The sequence below is a fragment of the Macaca thibetana genome, chromosome 11 (genome assembly GCF_024542745.1).
Source record: "Macaca thibetana thibetana isolate TM-01 chromosome 11, ASM2454274v1, whole genome shotgun sequence".
Classification (NCBI taxonomy): domain Eukaryota; kingdom Metazoa; phylum Chordata; class Mammalia; order Primates; family Cercopithecidae; genus Macaca; species Macaca thibetana.
The window spans coordinates 50,674,269-50,697,622 of NC_065588.1; the positions used below are offsets into that span (position 1 = coordinate 50,674,269).

At 46.5% G+C, this 23,354-nt stretch overlaps 3 protein-coding genes and 1 non-coding gene across 4 annotated transcripts in view; 2 read left to right on the plus strand and 2 right to left on the minus strand.

The window, feature by feature from the left end:
• The window catches only part of CBX5 (chromobox 5), a 132,073-nt gene that overhangs the window by 86,117 nt on the left and 22,602 nt on the right, over nucleotides 1-23,354 (minus strand). The gene's annotated exons all lie outside the window — the stretch shown is intronic.
• Nucleotides 1-23,354, plus strand: part of PDE1B (phosphodiesterase 1B) — a 292,990-nt gene that overhangs the window by 13,708 nt on the left and 255,928 nt on the right. The gene's annotated exons all lie outside the window — the stretch shown is intronic.
• LOC126931841 (U6 spliceosomal RNA) lies at nucleotides 7,713-7,816 on the minus strand. Its single transcript, XR_007717955.1, has one exon. It is a non-coding gene; the product is annotated as a U6 spliceosomal RNA (small nuclear RNA).
• Nucleotides 15,732-23,354, plus strand: part of COPZ1 (COPI coat complex subunit zeta 1) — a 28,558-nt gene continuing 20,935 nt past the window's right edge. The window contains exon 1 of the mRNA XM_050749045.1: nucleotides 15,732-15,805. Coding sequence (XP_050605002.1) covers nucleotides 15,788-15,805 — 18 coding nt within the window. The 5' untranslated portion in view covers nucleotides 15,732-15,787. The remainder of the gene's footprint in view (nucleotides 15,806-23,354) is intronic.

Genomic DNA, 23,354 nt, shown 5'->3' on the forward strand with positions numbered 1-23,354 from the left:
CAGCCTGGCCAACATGGTGAAACCCTGTGTCTACTAAAAATACAAAAATTAGCCAGGCGTGGTGGTGTACGCCTGTAATCCCAGCTACTCAAGAGTCTGAAGCAGGAGAATCACTTGAACTCGGGAGGCAGAGATTGCAGTGAGCTGAGATCTTGCCACCGCACTCCAGCCTGGGCGACAGAATGAGACCCTCTCTCAAAAAAAAAAAAAAAAGAAAGAAAGAAAGAAATATCCCTCTTCCTAAGGAAAGTCATCCTCTCACAGCTCTGTGAAGGGATGAAAAAAATTGGATTGCTCTGAGTGCATAGCTAACATTCAATTCTGCCCCCAGCAATGTTCTCTATGCAGGTTACTATGTTTGATGTAGTCCTGAGGAAGACTGATAAAGTAATTAAGAGGTGGGGTGGATCTTTAGGTGGCAGTCTAAATAGTTCATCCAGGTAGCACTCCAACCTACTGGATGAAGGTTGCAACTACATAACCCTAGGAATCTTCCTTTTTGTGGTCTTAATTTTCATCATAGTCATATGTTGGGGAGATACCTCCTACACCTCAGAGACAAAACCAGACCGTTGTTAAGTTAGATGCCACGACTGGGTGTGGTGGCTTACGCCTGTAATCCTAGCACTTTGGGAGGCTGAGGCAAAAGAATTGCTTGAGGCCAAGAGTTTGAGACCAACTTGGGAAACATAGTGAGACCTTGTCTCTACAAAAAAATTTAAAAATTAGCCATCTGTGGTGGCGCACACCTATAGTCCCAGCTACTTGGAGGCTGAGGTGCGAGGATCACTTGAGCCCAGGAGGTTGAGGCTGCACTCCGGCCTAGACAACAGAGGTGTTTTTGTCTTAGAAAAAAAAAAAAAAAGGCCGGGCGCGGTGGCTCACGCCTGTAATCCCAGCACTTTGGGAGGCCGAGGCGGGCGGATCACAAGGTCAGGAGATCGAGACCACGGTGAAACCCCGTCTCTACTAAAAATACAAAAAATTAGCCGGGCGCAGTTGTGGGCGCCTGTAGTCCCAGCTACTCGGGAGGCTGAGGCAGGAGAATGGCGTGAACCCGGGAGGCGGAGCTTGCAGTGAGCCGAGATCGCGCCACTGCACTCCAGCCTGGGCTGGGCGACAGAGCGAGACTCCGTCTCAAAAAAAAAAAAAAAAAAAACATGCTGGGCACGGTGGCTTACACCTATAATCCCAGCACTTTGGGAGGCCAAGGTGGGTGATCACCTGAGATTGGGAGTTCCAGACCAGCCTGACCAACATGGAGAAACCCCGTCTCTACTAAAAATACAAAATTAGCCTGGCATGGTGGCACATGCTTGTAATCCCAGCTACTCGGGAGGTTGAGGCAGGAGAATCACTTGAACCCAGGAGGCAGTGGTTGCAGTGAGCCGAGATTGCATCATTGCACTTGAGCCTGAGCAACAAGAGCAAAACTCAGTCTCAAAAAAAAAAACAAAAAAAAACCCAAAAAACGATGTCACCCTTCTATTGTCTCCCCAAGACCTGATTTTGTGGAGAAGATTCGCCCACATCTCCAGGTCAACAGTTGTAGTTGCCCCAACTCTGCTGTGATGACCACTGTGCTGTTTTCTATTACGCAGTGGCTGGAGTAGAAGCAATCTATGATTGCTATAGTAGGAGCCAAAGCAAGCCCTGGGTTGGGAGTTAGTGTCTAGAGCCTTATCTAATTGAATTGTGTGGCCCTAGGCAATTTGCATTGCTTTTCTGAGTCTGCTTCCACTGCAGAATGGAAAAACCAAAAAATTCCTCTCACTGTCTCTTCTGAGCATATGAAACAAGGTTCCTTCCACACCTGGGTTGATTACACTATCAAGGATAGAAACATTGCTAACTTTAGGCCAGGCGCGGTGGCTTATGCCTGTAATCCCAGCACTTTTGGAGGTCAAGGCGGGTGGATCACGAGGTCAGGAGATTGAGACCATCCTGGCTAACATCGTGAAACCCTGTCTCTACTAAAAATATGAAAAAATTAGCCGGGCGTGGTGGCGGGCGTCTGTAGTCCCAGCTACTTAGGAGGCTGAGGCAGGAGAATGGTGCGAACCTGGGAGGCAGAGTTTGCACTGAGCCGAGATCGTGCCACTGCACTCCAGCCTGGGTGACAGAGCAAGACTCTGTCTCAAAAAAAAAAAAGAAAAAAGAAACATTGCTAAGTTTTTTTTTTTCTAAGAACATTCAGGCTGGGCACCCTGGCTTACGCCTGTAATCCCAGCACTTTGGGAGGCCGAGGTGGATGGATCACCTGAGATCAGGACTTTGAGATCAACCTGGCCAACATGGTGAAACCCCATCTCTACCAAAAAATACAAAAATTGGTCAGATGTGGTGGTGTGTGTCTATAGTCCTAGCTACTAGGGAGGCTGAGGTGGGAGAATCCCTTGAACCAAGGCGGTCGAGGTTGCAGTGAGCTGAGATCGCATCACTGCACTCCAGCCTGGGCAACAGAGTAAAACCCTGTCTCAAAAAAAAAAAAAAGAAAGAAAGAAAAGAAAACATTTAAGCTTTGGCTTGAATGCCCATGTCAATTTTGGTCAATTAATTCATCTTGGAAGAACTCACTTATGCTGACCAAACTTAGAAGAGTGTAACATATAAGCCACATGGTTAATTTACATATTTCTACATAAAACTTCCAGTGGCCTGGCTGGGCACGGTGGCTCGGGCCTGTAATAACAGCACTTTGGAAGGCCAAGGCAGGTGGATCACTTGAGGCCGGGAGTTTGAGACCAGTCCAGGCAACATGGTGAAACTCTGTCTCTACTAAAAATACAAAAATTAGCTGTGCATGGTGGTGCACACCTGTAGTCTTAGCTACTTAGGAAATATTTATCTATTTTCAAACTGAAAATCACTTGAACCTGGGAGGTTGAGGTTGCAGTGAGCCGTGATTGCACCACTGCACTCCAGTCTGGGTGACAGACAGCGAGAGACTCTGTCTCAAAAAGAGAGAGGGTGGGGCAGAGAGAGAGAGAAAGAAAGAGAGGAAGGAAGGAAAGAAAGAAAAAGAAAGGGAGGGAGGAAAGAAAGAAAGAAGGAAACGAAGGAAGGAAGGAAAGAAAGAAAAAGAAAGAAAGAAAGAAAGAAAGAGAAAGAAAGAAAGAAAGAAAAGAAGAGAAAGAAAGAAGAACCAAACAACCTCTCTGTACCACTTTTTTTTCTTTTTTTGAGATGGAGTCTCGCTCTGTTGCCCAGGCTGGAGTGCAGTGGTGTGATCTCAGCTCACTGTTACCTCCACCTCCCGGGTTCAAGAGATTCTCCTGCCTCAGCCTCCTGAGTAGCTGGGATTACAAGCACATGCCACCACACCCAGCTAATTTTTTATATTTTTAGTAGAGACGGGATTTCACTGTGTTAGCCAGGATGATCTCGATCTCCTGACCTCATGGTCCACTTGCCTTGGCCTCCCAAAGTGCTGGGATTACAGGCATGAGCCACCACACCCGGCCGTCTGTACCACTTTTAAATTTTGTTATTAAGAAATAGAGAAAAAAACTTCCAGTGGCCTAGACAATCTTATTGGCTAATCAAAATGGTTGACTATTTTGGAAGCAAGTTTGATCGTTAGAAGGTTGCTTAGTGAACAAGTGGAATTAGTTGGATAATTTTATTTTATTTTTTTGAGATGGAGTTTTGCGGTCACCCAGGCTGGAGTGCAGTGGTGCGATCTTGGTTCACTGCAACCTCCACCTCTCAGGTTCAAGCGATTCTCCTGCCTCAGCCTTCCAAGTAGCTGGGATTATAGGCGCCTGCCACCACTCTTGGTTAATTTTTGTATTTTTAGTAGAGACAAGGTTTTGCCATGTTGGCCAGGCTGGTCTCGAACTCCTAACCTCAGGTAATCCACCCTCCTCGGCCTCCCAAAGTGCTAGGATTACAGGCATGAGCCACTGAGCTCACCCTAGTTGGATAATTTTAATGACTAATAAAGCATACATCTTCTTTATACAGATATAAGACATTCATTTGTGTTGGACAAATGGGTAATCTTCTTTCCTAAATGTCACTGGAGAAATAATGACAATTTTAGGGGTGGGAATTCTTTGCAGAGTACTTCCTTACTCCCCTTTCTATGAAGACAAGGTACAATTCAATTGATTGGGTTTCAGCTCTAGCCAACTTAATATAATTGATTCTGTTTATATTCCCTTCAGCCATGTTATTATAATTGATTGGGTTAGAATTTGATTGTGTTAGGCCTCCAGCCATTTTACTTTGAGTGATTAGGTTGCTAGAACTTTAGATATGTTGATAGAATTATGCTTTCCTGAAACTACACCAGATTATTTGCTACTTCTACAAATGACTGATACCATCTGTTATACTTTGAGTTTTCCTAATTTTTTTTTTTTTTTTTTGAGATAGGGCCTCATTCTGTTGCCCAGGCTGCAGTGCAGTGTCGTGATCATGGCTCACTGAAGACTTTAACTCCCAGGCTCAAGGGGTCCTTCGACTTCAGCCTCCCAAGAAACTGGGACTGCAGGTACATACCACAATACTCAGCTGACTTTTCCTAATTTCACTTGCGCACAATCTTTGGGGGACGTTTTCTTACTGTTACTGTTTTGTGTCCATTGTAACCTGAAGAACTGCAATGAATTCCTAGTTGGTCTTTCTGCTTTCTGTCTCTTCAAATCCTTTCTGCACACACAGCTGTCAAATTAATCATTTAAAAATTGCTTCCATAAACCTACAGAATAGAAGAAAATAATTGCAATTTTTGTACCTGATAAGGATCCAGTATCCAGAATATACAAAGAACTCTTAAAACTACAATAATCTACTTAAAAGTGAATAAAGGACTTGAATAGACATTTCTCAAAAAAAGATATACAAGGCTGGGCGTGGTGGCTCACGCCTATAATCCCAGCACTTTGGGAGGCCAATGCGGGCAGATCACAAGGTCAAGAGATCGAGACCATCCTGGCCAACAAGGTGAAATCCCGTCTCTACTAAAATACAAAAGTTAGCTGGGCGTGGTGGCACGTGCCTGTAATCCGAGCTACTGGAGAGGCTGAGGCAGGAGAATTGCTTGAACCAGGGAGTCGGAGGTTGCAGTGAGCTGAGATTGTGCCACTGTACTCCAGCCTGGCAACAGGGTGAGAATCTGTCTCAAAAAAAAAAAAAAAAAAAAAAAAAGCCCGGGCGCGGTGGCCCATGCCTGTAATCCCAGCACTTTGGGAGGCCGAGGTGGGCAGATCACCTGAGGTCAGGAGTTCGAGACCAGCCTTACCAACATGGTGAAACTTCACCTCTACTAAAAATACATAATTAGCCAGGCATAGTGGTACATGCCTGTAATCCTAGCTACTTGGGAGGCTGAGGCAGAGGAATTGCTTGAATCTGGGAGGCGGAGGTTGCCGTGAGCCGAGATTGCACCATTGCACTCCAGCCTGGGCAACAAGAACAAAACTCCGTCGCAAAAAAAAAAAAAAAAAAAAAAAAAAAAAAAGATATGCAAGTAGGCAAACATATGAAAAGATGTGCAAATCATTAGTCATTAGGGAGCTGGGCGCGGTGGCTCACACCTGTAATCCCAGCACTTTGGGAGGCCGAGGTGAGTGGGGCACGAGGTCAGGAGATCAAGACCATCCTGGCTAACACGGTGAAACCCCATCTCTACTAAAAATACAAAACATTAGCCAGGAGTGGTGGCGGGCACCTGCAGTCCCAGCTACTCGGGAGGCTGAAGCAGGAGAATGGCATGAACCCGGGAGGCAGAGCTTGCAGTGGGCCGAGATCATGCCACTGCCCTCCAGCCTGGGGGACAGAGCGGAAAAAAAAAATCATTAGTCCTTATAGAAATGCACATCAAAACTATGAGACACCATGGTTTACAAACACCACTAGGATGGTCGTAAAGAAAATACAAAACCAAAAAACTCAGAAAATACCATGTGTTGGTGAGGATGTGGAGAGGAGAAATCAGAATCCTCAAACATTGTTGTTGGGAATGTAAAATGGTGCAGCCACTGTGGAAAATAATTTGGTAGTTCCTCAAGAAGTTAAACACAGGGCCTGGTGCAGTGGCTCACGCCTGTGATCCCAGTGCTTGGAAGCCCAAGGCAGGAGGATCGCTTGAGATCAGGATTTCAAGATCATCCTGGGCAACAAAGCAAGAGTCCATCTCTACAAAGAAATTTTATTTTATTTTATTTTATTTTATTTTCTGAGACAGAGTCTCACTCTGTTGCCCAGGCTAGAGTGCAATGGAGTGATCTTGGCTCACTGCAACCTCTGCCTCCCAGGTTCAAGTGGTTCTCCTACCTCAGCCTCCCAAGTAGCCGGGATTATAGGCACCCACCATCATGACCCACTAATTTTTGTATTTTTATAGATATGGAGTTTCTCCATGTTGGCCAGGCTGGTCTTGAACCTCAGGTGATCCGCCTGCCTTGGCCTCCCAAAAGTGCTGGGATTACAGGCGTGAGCCATTGCGCTGGCCTACAAAAAATAATTTTATAAAAAATTAGCCAAGTGTGCTAGTGCACACCTGTGGTCCCAGGTACAAGGGAGGCTGAGGCTGAAGGATTGCTTGAGACCAGGAGGTTGAGGCTGAAGGATTGCTTGAGACCAGGAGGTTGAGGCTGAAGGATTGCTTGAGACCAGGAGGTTGAGGCTGCAGTGAGCCGTCTCTTTGCCACTGCACTCCAGCCTGGAAAACAAAAACAAAAAAGCAAAAAAACAAAACAAAGCAAAAACAAAAAACAAAGTCCCAAAAAGAAGTAAAACAGGCCGCGAGTGGTGGTTCACACCTGTAATCCCAGAACTTTGGGAGGCCGAGGGGGGCGGATCACCTGAGTTCAGGAGTTCCAGACCAGCCTGGCCAACATGGTGAAACCCTGTCTCTGCTAAAAACACAAAAATTAGCCAGGAGTGGTGGCATGCGCCTGTAATCCCAGCTATTCAGGAGGCTGAGGCAGGAGAACCCTGGAGGCAGAGGTTGCAAAGAGCCAAGATCCCACCACTGGACTCCCACCTGGGCGACAGAGTGAGACTCTATCTCAAAAAAAAAAAAGGAAAACATAGTTACCATGTGACCCAGCAATTCCACTCCTAGGTACATACCCATAATAATTGAAAATATGGGCCGGGCGCGGTGGCTCAAGCCTGTAATCCCAGCACTTTGGGAGGCCGAGACGGGCGGATCACGAGGTCAGGAGATCGAGACCATCCTGGCTAACACGGTGAAACCCCGTCTCTACTAAAAATACAAAAAACTAGCTGGGCGAGGTGGCGGCGCCTGTAGTCCCAGCTACTCCGGAGGCTGAGGCAGGAGAATGGCGTAAACCCGGGAGGCGGAGCTTGCAGTGAGCTGAGATCTGGCCACTGCACGCCAGCCCGGGCTACAGAGCAAGACTCCGTCTCAAAAAAAAAAAAAAAAAAAAAGAAAATACCTGTGGCCGGGAGGAGTGGCTCATGCCTGTAATCCCAGAATTTTGGGAGGTTGAGGTGGGTGGATCACTTGAGGTCAGGAGTTCCAGAGCAGCCTGACCAAAATGGTGAAATCCTGTCTCTACTACAAATAAAAAAAAAAAAAAAAAAGCCTGATGTGGTGGCACACACCTGTAATCCCAGCTACTGCAGAGGCTGAGGCAGTAGAATCGCTTGAACCCAGGAGGCAGAGGTTGCAGCGAGCTGAGATCTCACCACTGCACTCCAGTATGGGTGATAGAGCAAGACTCCATCTCAAAAAAAAAAAAAAGGAAGGATTCGTGAATTTGCATGTCATCCTTGCACAGGGACCATGCTAATCTCCGCATCATTCCAATTTTAGTGTATGTGCTGCTGAAGCCAGCACTATATATATATGTTTTTGAGGCGTAGTCTTGCTCTGTCACCCAGGCTGGAGTGCAGTGGCATGATCTTGGCTCACTGCAACTTCTGTCTCCTGGGTTCAAACCATTCTCCTGCCTCAACCTCCTTACAGGCGCACACCACCACGCCCAGCTAATTTTTGTATTTTTAGTAGAGATGGGTTTTACCATTTTGGCCACGCTGGTCTCGAACTCCTGACCTTGTGATCTGCTTATCTTGGCCTCCCAAAATGCTGGGATTACAGGTGTGAGCCATCACACCTGGCCTCTTTCTGTTACTTCTTTGGGGTGTCTCAATGAAATGTCCCCTTCTGAATAAGGTATTCCATGACCACCCTATTTAACTCTTCTTCCTTGTTTCTCTCTTCTCCCTAACATAAATGTACCATTTCAAATTGTGCAACGCATAGCCCAGCACCCATGGCATGAGCCTGTAGTCCCAGCAACTCAGGAGACTGAGGTGGGAGGATCCCTTGAGCCCAGGAATTGAAGTCCAGCCTAGACAACAGAGTAAAACCTCATCTCTAAAAAAGAATATATATCTTGAACATATATGTAAAAGAATATATATATTCTTTTATATATATTCTTTTTTTTTTTTTTTTTTTTTTTTTTTTTTTTTTTTTTTTGAGACGGAGTCTGGCTCTGTCACCCAGGCTGGAGTGCAGTGGCGCGATCTCGGCTCACTGCAAGCTCCGCCTCCCGGGTTTACGCCATTCTCCTGTCTCAGCCTCCCGAGTAGCTGGGACTACAGGCGCCCGCCACCTCGCCCGGCTAGTTTTTTGTATTTTTTAGTAGAGACGGGGTTTCACTGTGTTAGCCAGGATGGTCTCGATCTCCTGACCTCGTGATCCGCCCGTCTCGGCCTCCCAAAGTGCTGGGATTACAGGCTTGAGCCACCACGCCCGGCTATATATATTCTTATATATATATTTTATATTCTTTTTTAGAAATATTTTCTTATATCTAAATATATATATACACATATATATAATAAATTATTCAACAAAGTGGAATTGTCCACTAACCTCTTTTTCCATTTTGTTGTTCTCCATAATACTTATCACCTAACCTACTATATAGTTTACTTTTTTTTTTTTTTAAGTGGGGTCTCACTCTGTCACCCACGCTGGAGTGCAGTGGCGAGATCATGCAGCTCACTGCAGTCTTGACCTCCTGGGCTCAATTGATCCTTCAGCCTCAGCTCCTGGAGTAGCTGGGAATACAGGCGAATGCCACCGAGCCCAGCTAATTTTTTATCTCTTTAGAGATGAAGTCTTGCTATGTTGCCCAGGCTGGTCTCAAACTCCTGGCTTCAAGCAATCCTCTTGCCTCTGCCTTCCAAAATGTTGGGATTACTGGTGTAAGCCATCCCTCACTGGCCTCAGTTTACTTATTTTTTTGGTTTATTGTCTGCTTCTGCACATTACCCCACCCCTCCAGCTAGAATGCAAGTTACATGAGGGTAAACATACTTGTCTGTTCTGTTCACTGCATTATCCCCAGTGCTTACAGTAAGTGCCTGGCCCACAATTGGCATTCAATAAATATTAATAGAATAGAATATAAACATTTACAGACATAATTATTCATAATTATAGTCTTTTGTGTGTGTTTTTGAGATGGAGTTTTTGCTCTTGTAGCCCAGGCTAGAGTGCAATGGCACGATCTTGGCTCATTGCAACCTCCTTCTTCCAGGTTCAAGTGATTCTCCTGCCTCAGCCTCCCGCGTAGCTATGATTACAGGCATGCACCACCACGTGTGGCTAATTTTTGTATTTTTAGTAAAGATAGGGTTTCACCATGTTGGCCAGGCTGGTCTGGAACTCCTGACCTCAGGTAATCCATCTGCCTCAGCCTCCCAAAGTGCTAGAATTTCAGGGGTGAGTCACCACGCCTCACCTATAGTCTTATTTTTTTTAATAAAAAAATGAAATAATGACATATAAATTACTCTGCAACTTACTTTTGTCATTTAACATGCCATTGTTATTTCTCCAGGTGAATGTATGTAGATCTAACATTCTTTTTTTTTTTTTTTTTTTTTTTTGAGACGGAGTTTTGCTCTTGTCTCCCAGGCTGGAGTACAATGGTGTGATCTTGGCTCATGGCAACCTCCTCCTCCTGGGTTCAAGCGATTCTCCTGCCTCAGCCTCCCAAGTAACTGGGATTACAGGTGCCCACCACCATGCCCAGCTAATTTATGTATTTTTAGTAGAGACGGCAATTCACCATGTTGGCCAGGCTGGTCTCGAACTCCTGACCTCAGGTGATCTGCCTGCTTCGGTCTCCCAAAGTACTGGGATTACAAGTGTGAGCCACTGCGCTCAGCCTAGTTGCATATTATTCCACAGTCTAGATGTACAATAATGTATTAACTCATTCCCCTATTGACAGATGTTATTTCTGGCCATTGTAAACAATTCTGTAATAAGCATTCTTAAATATGTATCATTAGGTATTGGACTGTGTTTTTATTTCTCTAGGAGAGGGTATATCCATGTTTAGTTTTACAGGATATTGCCAGAATACTTTCCAAAAGACTGTAACAATTCCAACTTCCACAACATCTAGTCCCTCTATGGCAGCTACCTAGGTTTGTTTTCAAGGTGTTTCACAACCTGGACACAAAATACCTTTCCGATTTTATCTCTATTCTCTTCCATATTTCTTTCTTTGAATTCTGTTTCATGAAATCGATCCCTCAAAGATTTCCTATGTAATCTTTAAGACATTCTGCTAAGTGAAATAAGCTAGATGCAAACAGAAAAATATTGTATGATTCCATTTTATGAGGTACTAGAATAGTCAATTCATAGAGACAGAAAGTAGAGTAGTGGTTACCAGCTGCTGGGCACAGGAAATAATAGAGGTTATTGGTTTTTAAATTTATTTTAATTTAATGAATGAATTAATTAATTAATTTTTGAGACAGAGTCTCGCTCTGTTACCCAGGCTGGAGTGCAGTGGTGTGATCTCAGCTCACTGCAACCTCCGCCTCCTGGGATCAAGCAATTCTCTGCCTCAGCCTCCCAAGTAGCTGGGATTACAGGCACCCGCCACCATGCCCGACTAATTTTTTGTGTTTTTAGTAGAGACAGGGTTTCACCGTCTTTGCCAAGCTGGTCTTGAACTCCTGACCTCGTGATCCACCCACCTCAGCCTCCCAAAGTGAGCCACCATGCCTGGCCTATTTTTATTTTTTTGTAGAGTTGGGGGTCTCACTATTTTGTCCAGGCTGGTCTCGAACTTCTGGCCTCAAGCCATCCACCCGTCTTGGCCTTCCAAGTCCTGTGATTATAGTCATGAGCCACAGCACCTGGTCAATCATAGAATTTTAATGTTAGGTAGGGCCCAGCCGGGCGTGGTGGCTCATGCCTGTAATTCCAGCACTTTGGGAGGCCGAGGCAGTCAGATCACCTGAGGTCGGGAGTTCGAGACCAACCTGACCAACATGGAGAAACCCTGTCTCTACTAAAAAAATACAAAATTAGCCAGGCCTGGTGGCGCATGCCTGTAATCCCAGCTACTCGGGAGGCTGAGGCAGGAGAATCGCTTGAACCTGGGAAGCGGAGGTTGCAGTGAGCCAACAGCGTGCCATTGCACTCCAGCCTGGGCAACAAGAGCGAGACTCCATCTCAAAAAAGAAAAAAAAAAAAAAAGGTAGGGCCCTAGAAAGCTCTGGTCTGAACCTCTCCCCTTTCCAGAAGTGACAACTATAGCCCATCCAGAGAGGGTACAGAGACTTGCAGAGTTATTTCACTGATTAAAGCAAAGTCACAACAATAACTAATGTCTCTAATTCAGTCAATTGTCTTCCCCACACAGCACAATTACCCCAACAGGCTGGAGAACTAAGAATAAAGAGATCTTCTGGAACAATATCTGACTTAACATTTGTCAGTTACTCCACAGAAAAAAGAGCCAACAAGGCCGGGCGCGGTGGCTCAAGCCTGTAATCCCAGCACTTTGGGAGGCCGAGGCGGGCGGATCACAAGGTCAGGAGATCGAGACCACAGTGAAACCCCGTCTCTACTAAAAATACAAAAAATGAGCCGGGCGCGGTGGCGGGCGCCTGTAGTCCCAGGTACTCAGGAGGCTGAGGCAGGAGAATGGCGGGAACCCGGGAGGCGGAGCTTGCAGTGAGCCGAGATCGCGCCACTGCACTCCAGCCTGGGCAACAGCGTGAGACTCCATCTCAAAAAAAAATATTAAAAAAAAAAAAAAAAAAAAAAAAGAGCCAACCATCCCCATGAACCAACCATACCACAGTTTTCCTCCCTATGGTCTTTGTAGAATATCTGGCACCGATGTAGAGTCCTTGAGGTAGGACTGGGATGCAAGAGAGGCAGTACAACAAATTAGAGGAGTGGACTTTGTATAAAAACGTGGTTTAGAGTCTCCTGTGCTCAAACATATGGCTGCTAAAATAGTTTTATAGCCTTAAGCAAATTATTTGCTCTAAGCTCCACATTGCTCATCTGTAAAATGGGTTTAATAATCTACCTCGTAAGGATTTTGGTTTTTTTTTTTTTTTTTTGAGACGGAGTCTCACTGTCACCCAGGCTGGAATGCAGTGTGCAGTCTCGGCTCACTGCAACTTCTGCCCTCCGAGTTCAAGAGATTCTCCTGCCTCAGCTTCCCAAGTAGGTGGGATTATAGGTGCCTGCCACTGTGCCCAGCTAATTTTTTGTTTTTTTTTTTTTTTTTTTTGAGACGGAGTTTCGCTCTGTCACCCAGGCTGGAGTGCAGTGGCCGGACCTCAGCTCACTGCAAGCTCCGCCTCCCGGGTTCCCGCCATTCTCCTGCCTCAGCCTCCCGAGTAGCTGGGACCACAGGCGCCCGCCACCTCGCCCGGCTAGTTTTTTGTATTTTTAGTAGAGACGGGGTTTCACCGTATTAGCCAGGATGGTCTCGATCTCCTGACCTCGTGATCCGCCCGTCTCGGCCTCCCAAAGTGCTGGGATTATAGGCTTGAGCCACCGCGCCCGGCCAATTTTTTGTATTTTTAATAGAGACGGGGTTTCACCATCTTGGCCATGCTGGTCTTGAACTCCTGACCTCATGATTCACCCGCCTCGGCCTCCCAAAGTGCTGAGATTACAGGTGTGAGCCACCGCTCCCAGCCAGGATTTTTTTTTTTCCGAGATGGAGTTTCGCTCTTGTTGCTGAGGCTGAAGTGCAATGGCAGGATCTCAGCTCATTGCAACCTCCGCCTCCCGGGTTCAAGCGATTCTCCTGCCTTAGCCTCCAGAGTAGCTGGGATTACAGGTGCCTGCCACCACACCCAGCTAATTTTTGTATTTTTAATAGAGATGGGGTTTCACCGTGTTGGCTAATCTGGTCTTGAACTTCTGACCTCAGGTGATCTGCCCGCCTCGGCCTCCCAAAGTGCTGGGATTACAGGCGTGAGCCACCACGCCCAGCTACTTCATAAGGATTTTAAAAAATGTATTAAATAATGTATTTAAAGATTTAGCGCCGTGCCTGGCACATAATAAGTGGTCAGTAAATGTTAGTATTATCATTAAACTGCCAAGCCAATGACAACCCACCGACTGTGATGCCAGGCACAGTAAATGTTTGAACAACTCTCCTTGAGGAATAAAAGGACAAGCCTTCACTTCTTCCAGATATAAGGCTTAACACCTGGGATTCCACCAGAAATTCACCTTCCTTCATAGTACACTGTAACTCTATAATTTGCATTGTATTATTTTTTATTTTATCTTATTTTTATATATAGACTGGGTCTCACTGTGTTGTCCAGGCTGGAATGCAGTGGCTATTCACAGGCACAATCACTGTGTGCTACAGCCTCAGACTCCTGGGCTCAAGCATCCTCCTGCCTCAGCCCCTGGGGTAACTGGTCCTACAGGCACATGCCACTGGGCCCTTGTATTGTATTGTTTTATATGTTTCTTTGATTCTGCTCCGACTATTAGAAAAATTTCTGGGTGGCTGGTCGTGGTGGCTTATGCCTATAATCCCAGCACTTTGGGAGGCCAAGGTGGGTGGATCATCTGAGATCCGGAGTTGGAGACCAGCCTGGCCAATATGGCAAAACTCCGTCTCTACTAAAAGTACAAAAATTAGCCAGGGGTGGTGGGCGCCTGTAATCCCAGCTACACCGGAGGCTGAGGCGGCAGGGAGAATCGCTTGAAACTGGGAGGCAGAGGTTACAGTGAGCCAGGATCACACCACTGCACTCCAGCCTGGGAGACAGAGAGAGACTCCATCTCAAAAAAAAAAAAAAGAAAAAGAAAAATTCCTGGATAAGTCTGGAATCTCTTCTTGGAGAGCTCCTAAGGACATAATTTTCAGAGATGAGGGAAAAAAATCCCTGAGGGATAATTAAGGCAATAGGTATCCCTGCCCTAAGAGGAGTCAGGGATCAGGAAACCAAGAGATAGGGGAAAGCCAAGCTTCATCAAAACCATTCCGTATTGTGAAATCCTTGCATTCAGTAAACTTCTCTTTTCTCATTTTGCAACGGCTCGTTTCTTTCCTTTTCTTTTTCTTTCTTTCTTTTTTTTTTTTTTTTGAGACAGAGTCTCGCTATGTCGCCCAGGCTGGAGTGCAGTGGCCGGATCTCAGTTCACTGCAAGCTCGGCCTCCCGGGTTTACGCCATTCTCCTGCCTCAGCCTCCCGAGTAGCTGGGACTACAGGCGCCCGCCACCTCGCCCGGCTAGTTTTTTGTATTTTTTAGTAGAGACGGGGTTTCACCGGTTTAGCCAGGATGGTCTCGATCTGCTGACCTCGTGATCTGCCCGTCTCGGCCTCCCAAAGTGCTGGGATTACAGGCTTGAGCCACCGCGCCCGGCCTTTTTTTTTTTTTTTTTTTTTTTTTTTTTTTTTTTGAGATGGAGTTTTGCTCTTGTTGCCCAGGCTGGAGTGCAATGACGTGATCTTGGCTCACCGCAACCTCAGCCTCCTGGGTTCAAGAGAGTTTCCTGGCTCAGCCTCCCGAGTAGCTGGGATTATAGGCATGCTCTACCACGCCCGGCTAATTTTGTATTTTTTTTTTTTTTAGTAGATACGGGGTTTCTCCATGTTGGTCAGGTTGGTCTCGAACTCCCGACCTCCAATGATTTGCTCACCTCGGCCTCCCAAAGTGCTGAGATTACAGGCTTGAGCCACCGCGCCCAGCCACAACGGCTTGTTTCTATTGGAAAACCCCAGACCTTACTCCCTATAACCCTCCCTTATTCTAATCCCTTTCCCCGTTTGTCCCCCCAACTCCATCTCCAAAGACGATTTCACGTTGAACCAAAGTTAGCTTTTACAAACTCTGACTTCTCATGTTCCTCAGGCCCAGCAAAGCCTGGAACTCCACCTTAGGGAGATTGTTACTGCTACTATCATCTCCTGGCAGCCTTGGTTTATGTAGTTAACATGTTGGGCCTTTCTTGGCTCTACTCTATGGTTGTGCACACTTTCTGTGAGGATGCTGAAGTGACCCGAGCGAGCCTGAGGGAAGGGCTAGCCACAGAGATCATGGACCTAGGGGGCGCTGAAAATAGGGATTATTAGGGCAGGATCCCTGTTAGGAAGCGCCAGCGTTAAAGGCTAAGGAGACACAGCGCCCCCTAAAGAGGGTGCGGTTTAAAATCGCTAAATCAGGCCGACAATATCACGTGTCCCCGGCCCTACCAATTGAAAATTAACAATCGCTTCCTCCGTTCCCCATGGAAACAACCCCGCCCCACCGACCCTCCCGCCCTAATAAGTCGTGAGGTTTTGGCGTTTTATTGAGTATTCAAACTGACAATCAAACACCTGTGCCTTCTGGTTGGATACCCTGCTTCCGGTAAGCAAGTTAGTACAATAATTGGTCAACAGAGCAAGTCTTACCCAATGATCCTTATCCTAGGCAGGGCCTAATGGGGACGTATGGCCAATCAGCGGTGGCGTTACTTTTGCGGCTCCACGTCGGCACCAGCTGCGGGGCAAGATGGAAGCGCTGATTTTGGTAGGAGCTGGAGGGGCAGCAGAGATGCTGTGCTGTCCACAGGGGCCGGGAGTCAGGGTGCAGCCCGAGTGGGAGACGGGGAAGGAGAGTTCCGGGTAATTCTTGGGGACTGACGGTTCTGCCGACCCTTGGAATAAGTGTGTGGCCTAGTGTAGGAGCTAAAGCCTTGGTTTAGAGTAGGAAGCCCTGCCGGGGAGAGGGCATAGAGTCGGTGGAAAGTTAAAGGTAGCACATGGACTCCTTAGGATACACAGACCTGTAAGCGTACTGGATTAGGACTCTTCAGGTTTCCCCTTATTTTTAGCATTGTGGATGATATCCTGATTTTAATTTACCCAAACCACCAAACTAGCCCCATATTGTGAGAAAAGAATACAGATGTTTTGTCGTTACAGGCTCCTCCTGATGGTTTCCCAAGTTTGACTCTCCATTGCTGATTCCCTGCCACATTCTTTCAGGAAACTGTTTTCTCTTGGGTTTCCTATTAATCCCTATTAAATAGGTTTGTCATGATAAAGAATCAGTGTTTCATCAAAGTTCTGGGATACCTGATAAAGTTAGCATGGATTGTGGAATATTTTTTCCAGACTCCTTATTCTGTTCTCCTTTTCTCTACCCATTGGACCTTAGGAATTCTTTTTTTTTTTTTTTTTTTTTTTTTTTTGAGACCGAGCCTTGCTCTGTCGCCTACGCTGGAGTGCACACGTGGCACGATCTTGGCTCACTGCAATCTCCGCCTCCCGGGTTCAAGCTATTCTCCTGCCTCAGTCTCTTGAATAGTTGGGACTATAGGCGCGTGCCACCATGCCCGGCTAATTTTTTTTTGTATTTTTAGTAGAGACGTGGTTTTACCATGTTGGCCAGGATGGTTTCGAACTCCTGACCTCAAGTGATCCGCCGGCCTCGGCCTTCCAAAGTGCTGGGATTACAGGCGTGAGCCATCGCGCCTGGCCAGGAATTATTTTATTTTATTTATTTATTTATTTATTTATTTATTTTTGAGACGGAGCCTCGCTCTGTCGCCTAGCCTGGAGTGCAGTGGCGTGATCTCGGCTCATTGCAATCGCCGCCTCCCTGGTTCACGCCATTCTCCTGCCTCAGCTTCCCGAGTAGCTGGGACTACAGGCGCCTGCCACCATGCCTGGCTAATTTTTTGTATTTTTCTTTTTTTTTTTTTGAGACGGAGTCTCGCTCTGTCGCCCAGGCTGGAGCGCAGTGGCCGTATCTCAGCTCACTGCAAGCTCCGCCTCCCGGGTTTACGCCATTCTCCTGCCTCAGCCTCCCGAGTAGCTGGGACTACAGGCTCCCACCACCTCGCCCGGCTAGTTTTTTGTATTTTTTAGTAGAGACGGGGTTTCACCGTGTTCGCCAGGATGGTCTCGATCTCCTGACCTCGTGATCCGCCCGTCTCGGCCTCCCAAAGTGCTGGGATTACAGGCTTGAGCCACCGCGCCCGGCCAATTTTTTGTATTTTTTAGTAGAGATGGGATTTCACCGTGTTAGCCAGGATGGTCTCGATCTCCTGACCTCATAATCTGCCCGCCGTGGCCTCCCAAAGTGCTGGGATTACAGGCGTGAGCCACCGCGCCTGGCCAGGGATTCTCATTGTATGATCTAGGATGCTAATTTCTCCCTTTCTGGTTACATGAGAATTGTGGTCGCTACAAGGAGTGTATTAGCCCTCTTGTCCATATGATGCTTTATGCTTGTTCTAACAAATAAAATACCTGTTACCCCTTATTTAGAACTGAACCAGATAATTTCTCTCAAAAGTGCCCTATTTTGCGATTTGGAGGGGTGTGTGTGTGTGTATGTGTGTGTGTGTGTAGGTAGGTAGGTAGGTAGTATAATGTAGGAATTTAACTCCCAGCCTCCTTCGTTAATTGGCTTGAACTCCAGGCCTCTTTCCAAAGAAGCTTGTCTTTTATTTTCCTTTAGATCTCCTATGCATACATATTCAGATCCTCGTCAGATAAAAGAATAACAGTTTTTAATTCCTCTCTTTCAGCATGTTAAAGACAGATAATTCCTTATGTCAGTTGGTCAAATATAGGTAAAAAGCTTAAAATCTGAGTAGTTTTAAATATTTTCTGTACCAGGCAGTTAACAAATATTCTTTTTTTTTTTTTTGAGATAGAGTCTGGCTGTGTTACTCAGGCTGGAGTGCAGTGGTACTATCTTGGCTCACTGCAACCTCCGTCTCCCAGAATCAAGCAATTCTCGTGCTTCAGCCTCCCGAGTAGCTGGAATTACAGGCACGTGCCACCATGCCCAGCTAATTTTTGTATTTTCAGTAGAGACGGTTTCACCATGTTTGCCAGGCTGGTCTGGTCTTGAACTCCTGACCTCAAGTGATCTGCTGCCTTGGCCTCCCAAAGTGCTGGGATTACAGGTGTGAGCCACTGCACCTGCCCAGTTAGCAAGTATTTTTTGTTTTTGTTTTTGTTTTTGTTTTGGAGACAGAGTCTCACTGTGTCATCCAGCCTGGAGTACAGTGCTGTGATCTCAGCTCACTGCAACCTCTGCCTCCCGGGTTGAAGCAATTTCTCCTGCCTGAGCCTCCCGAGTAGCTGGGACTACAGGCACACACTGCCACGCCTGGCTAATTTTTTTGTATTTTAGTAGAGACGGTTTCACTGTGTTGCCCAGGCTGGTCTTGAACTCTTGAGCTCAGGCAGTCTGCCTGCCTCAGCCCCCTAAAGTGCTAGGATTACAGGAGTGAGCCACTGTGCCCAGCAGCAATTATTCTTTTTTTTTTTTTTTTTTTTTTTTTTTTTTGAGACAGAGTCTCACTCTGTCGCCCAGGCTGAAGTGCAGTGGTGTGATCTCAGCTCACTGCAAGCTTCGCCTCCCAGGTTCATGCCATTCTCCTGCCTCAGCCTCCCGAGTAGCTGGGACTACAGGCGCCCACTACCACACCCAGCTAATTTTTTGTAGTTTTAGTAGAGATGGGGTTTCACCATGCTAGCCGGGATGGTCTCGATTTCCTGACCTCGTGATCCGCCTGCCTCAGCCTCCCACAGTGCTGGGATTACAGATGTGAGCCACCGTGCCTGGCCACTGGCAGCAGATATTCTTAAGTAAGAGATTGAATTCAGTGGCTCACGCCTGTAATCCCAGCACTATGAGAGGCTGAGGCAGGAGGATCTCTTGAGCCCAGAAGTTTGAGGCTGCAGTGAGCTATGATTGTGCCACTGCACTCCAGCCTGGGTGACAAAGCCAGACCCAGTCTCTTAAAAAAATAAGAATAAAAAACTTGCCCCCAAACCCAATTAACAGACTAGGATAGATTCTAGGGAATTGGTTTCTTTGGAAGTTTTTATTTATTTACTTATTTATTTATTTTTTGAGACGGAGTCTCGCTCTGTTGCCCAGGCTGGAGTGCAGTGGCCGGATCTCAGCTCACTGCAAGCTCCGCCTCCCAGGTTCACGCCATTCTCCTGCCTCAGCCTCCCAAGTAGCTGGGACTACAGGCGCCTGCCACCTTGCCCAGCTAGTTTTTTGTATTTTTTAGTAGAGACGGGGTTTCACCGTGTTAACCAGGATGGTCTTGATCTCCTGACCTCATGATCCACCCGCCTCGGCCTCCCAAAGTGCTGGGATTACAGGGTTGAGCCACTGCGCCCGGCCTCTTTGGAAATTTTTAGACTTACCTATGTATATTTAGAAGGGAGCCTGTTTAAAGGTAAAGGAATGAGGAAGATAATACTTGGGGAGCCCTTTTAACAATGGGCCTGTGTGTAATGGGTAAGTTGGGGGAGTTATATGTGAAAGTATCTCTGTCAGGCACAGGGCAGTGGTTCACGCCTGTAATCCCAGCACTTTGGGAGGCCGAGGCAGGTGGATCACGAGGTCAAGAGATGGAGACCATCCTGGCCAACATAGTGAAACCCTGTCTCTACTAAAAATACAAAAATTAACTGGGCATGGTGGTGTGTGCCTGTAGTCCCAGCTACCTGGGAGACTGAGGCAGGAGAATCGCTGGAACCAGGGAGGCAGAGGTTGCAGTGAGCTGAGATCGTGCCACTGCACTCCAGCCCGGGCGACAGTGTGATACTCCATCTCAAAAAAAAAAAAGACCGGGCACGGTGGCTCACGCCTGTAATCCCAGCACTTTGGGAGGCCGAGGTGGGTGGATCACGAGGTCAGGAGTTCGAGACCAGCCTGACCAACATGGTGAAACCTGGTCTCTACTAAAAATACAAAATTTAGCTGGGCGTAGTGGCAGACACCTGTAATCCCAGCTACTCAGGAAGCTGAGGCAAGAGAATCACTTAAACCTGGGAGGCAGAGGTTGCAGTGAACCGAGATTGTGTCACTGCACTCCAGCCTGGGCGCCAGAGCAAGACTCCGTCTCAAAAAAAAAAAAAAGAAGAAGAAAAAGTCTCTCTGTCACATTTCTCTTCCCTTAGTTCTCTGTCTCTGCTTCCTCAGTGAAGTCTGTTTCAGCCTGCTTCTACCTTATTCTTCTGCTTTAATCTATGCCTAATAGGCTGCATTGACAGATCGCTGCTAACTTGGTCAGGTAACCCTGGACTTTGCTTTTAAAACCACACTGATTCTTTGTTATGGCAAACCTATGTAGTGCTGTTAGGGACAATCTGATCAAAGCATATTCTTTTGTCCTTACCTCTACAAGGTACATACATAGCTGCAGGATGTTGAGAAAAAGGGACGGGTAAGATACAGGGGGTCAAGAAGAACTGTTGATCAAAGTTGCATTGATTGTGGAATTTCTAAATAACAATAGGTTCCCTTCGTTTAGGTACTTTACAATGGGTCACATTTCTTTCTTGAATTAAGTAATCCAGCTATAGCTTTCAAGCAGATTTGTCGAATCTCTCTTGCGTTTCCTTAGGCTCTAAGGAAAGAGACCCTTTCGTCTCTTTTAGTTCCCAGTACTTAATAATAGTGATCTCAGCCTACATCTTTGGACTTGGCTTCTTCTCTCTTGCTGTTTCTGCTGGGGCTCCCTTTTTGAGTTGCAAATGGAGAGGATCTCTGCAGGTCACCATTCTCCATTAATAACCTATGGAATCTTAAAGATAAGGATTTCCCCTTCCTCCTTCCCTCTTTACTTTTTTTCTTTAAAGCTGAATTACTGGGCTGGGCTTGGTGGCTCAGGCCTGTAATCCCAAGGTGAGTGGATCACCTGAGGTCAGGAGTTCAAGACCAACCTGACCAACGTGGTGAAACCCCGTCTCTACTAAAAATATAAAAATTAGCTGGGCCTGGTGGCATGCGCCTGTAATCCCCAGCTACACGAGAGGCTGAGGCAGGAGATTCGCTTGAACCTGGGAGGCGGAGGTTGCAGTGAGCCGAGGGGCCATTGCCTGGGCAAAAAGTGAAACTCTGTCTCAAAAAACAAACAAACAAAAAAAACTGAATTCTGTATCGGTTTAGATCTTTAAATCTTTGTTCATAGGTTTTATTTTTCCTAATCCTCTCTGGATTCACTTTCAGAGTGCTTCTCCAGTGCTTTACAGACTAGACTTCTAATTCTGTAATTTCTCTTACCTTAATATTTTAAAACCATGACCAAATCCCAAATTCTAAGCCTCATGCAAAAATCAGGCCATCCAAAGTGCACAAGGATATGAGTATATATGGAGGAGGAAACTATGCGGAATACGTCAATGACTTTAAAGGTTGATATTGCTCCTTGGCCTTCGCTTCCTGAATCATCTTAATGGGGCTTTTGTTAAATTCCTTTGGCACTAACAGTAGAGGTACTTGGCCTAAATGCCCCCCTCCCCCTGCTCTGGGCAAAGGTATCAATTACATTAAGCCCCTAAAGCACTCCCATCTCGTTCCTGGCAGTCCCTTGTGCCCCTCTCCCAGCTGCGTCCTTGCTGGTGCCTGGCCCCTCCATTTCGTTAGGAGAAGCAATCTCCTCGTTCCTGCGCTGTGGAGATATATTTCTCAGCTAGGGCGCGAGCTGTGCCAGCACTGCCCCCGGTGAGGTCCCTGGCAGCAATAAAAATTTTTATTGTGATTATGTTGGTGTCGGGGTGTCCATCTGGGTTATTGCACACCTAGTTTAATTGATTGGAGTTTAATTTATTGACACTTCAAATTAAATGATCAGAATAAACTGTGCTGTTACTCTGGCCGGCTTGTTTTAATGGTTGATTGCTGGAAGCAGACCTCGGCTTGAACTAAAACCCCCAAAGAGCAATTGATGCTGCTTCTAACTCTCCCCATGTCTTGCCCTCCAAGAAGACCTTGTTATAGATTTCCGACGTATTTATATATATTTTTCCCTCTCCTTCACAGTGGTGGGAAAGAGTTGGTCCCTGGCAAGGTATAAATTATATCAAAGATCTAGGGGAGCTGTCACATGGTCAGAAGAGGAGGAGGGGGCCTCCATGTGAAGAAAACCAGACCCTTGAGAAGCTAGGTCAGCCTTGGGAGGCAGAGGATGAATGCAATTATCCAGGTATTTGAGGGAGCCTAGTGGCAGGTTTAGGGTCTTTTTTATGTAGATACTTGCTGCTGTTTCTTACTTTACTCCATTGACATGACTTGGTTAGAGTCTGGATGTTGACAAGAAAACAGGTTGTGGAAAGGGAAACTAGAGGAGCAAATTAGATGGAGCAGGGATAAAGAATCAGTACCTATGTACCCACTTGTGCTGGAGTAATTAGGAAGAGGAAAGGCAGAGTGCCCAGGGGACAGCTGATGAAGATGGATTGGGAGAATGAGTCCATGCACTTGTAAGATGCTTGTGCTTACAAGGGCCCTCTCACATTCTGTCCTTCCTGTTTCTGGGCAGAATAGGTTTCCTTACATCAGATTATTAGGGGGATCTCTCCTGGCCTTACATTCCCTAGCCTGTGTCACCTCTTCTGGTGTTTGACCACACCCATCTCTTCAGGAAGTCCTTCCTGTTGTGTAATCTAAGTTATATATGCTGCAGATGAAGCCTGCTTTTTTATTCGGCTTTTTATTTTCTCACTCTCTTTTTTTTTTTTTTTTTTTTGAGACAGAGTCTTGCTGTCATTGCCCGGGCTGGAATGTAATGGCACGATCTTGGCTCACCACAACCTCCACCTTCCAGGTTCAAGCAATTCTCCTTCCTCCGCCTCCCGAGTAGCTGGGATTACAGGCGCCCGCCACCATGCCTGGCTGATTTTTTTTTTTTTTTTTTTAGTAGAGACGGGGTTTCGCCATGTTGGCCAAGCTGGCCTCGAACTTCTGACCTTGTGATCCACCCATCTCGGCCTCCCAAAGTGCTAGGATTACAGGCGTGAGCCACTGCGCCCGGCCTATTTTCTCACTCTCAATGCAGATATCCCATCCATAGCCAATTGCGCTGGATAGCTCGGTCAACTAATTTTCTGCAACTCCTTTTCTGTTGTGTAATTTTAGAGGGGGACTAAAACCAGAGGAGAATAGAGCAGTTTTCCTTTAGGGGTTGATTTGGGGGCATACATAGACTGAAAGATAACACAGAGGCTGTCAATTCAGTCTTTCAGAGACTAGCTTTTTGTTTTCAGGAGCAAAAGCAGGGGGCTGTGGGGGGATAAATCATGATACAAATCGTGAC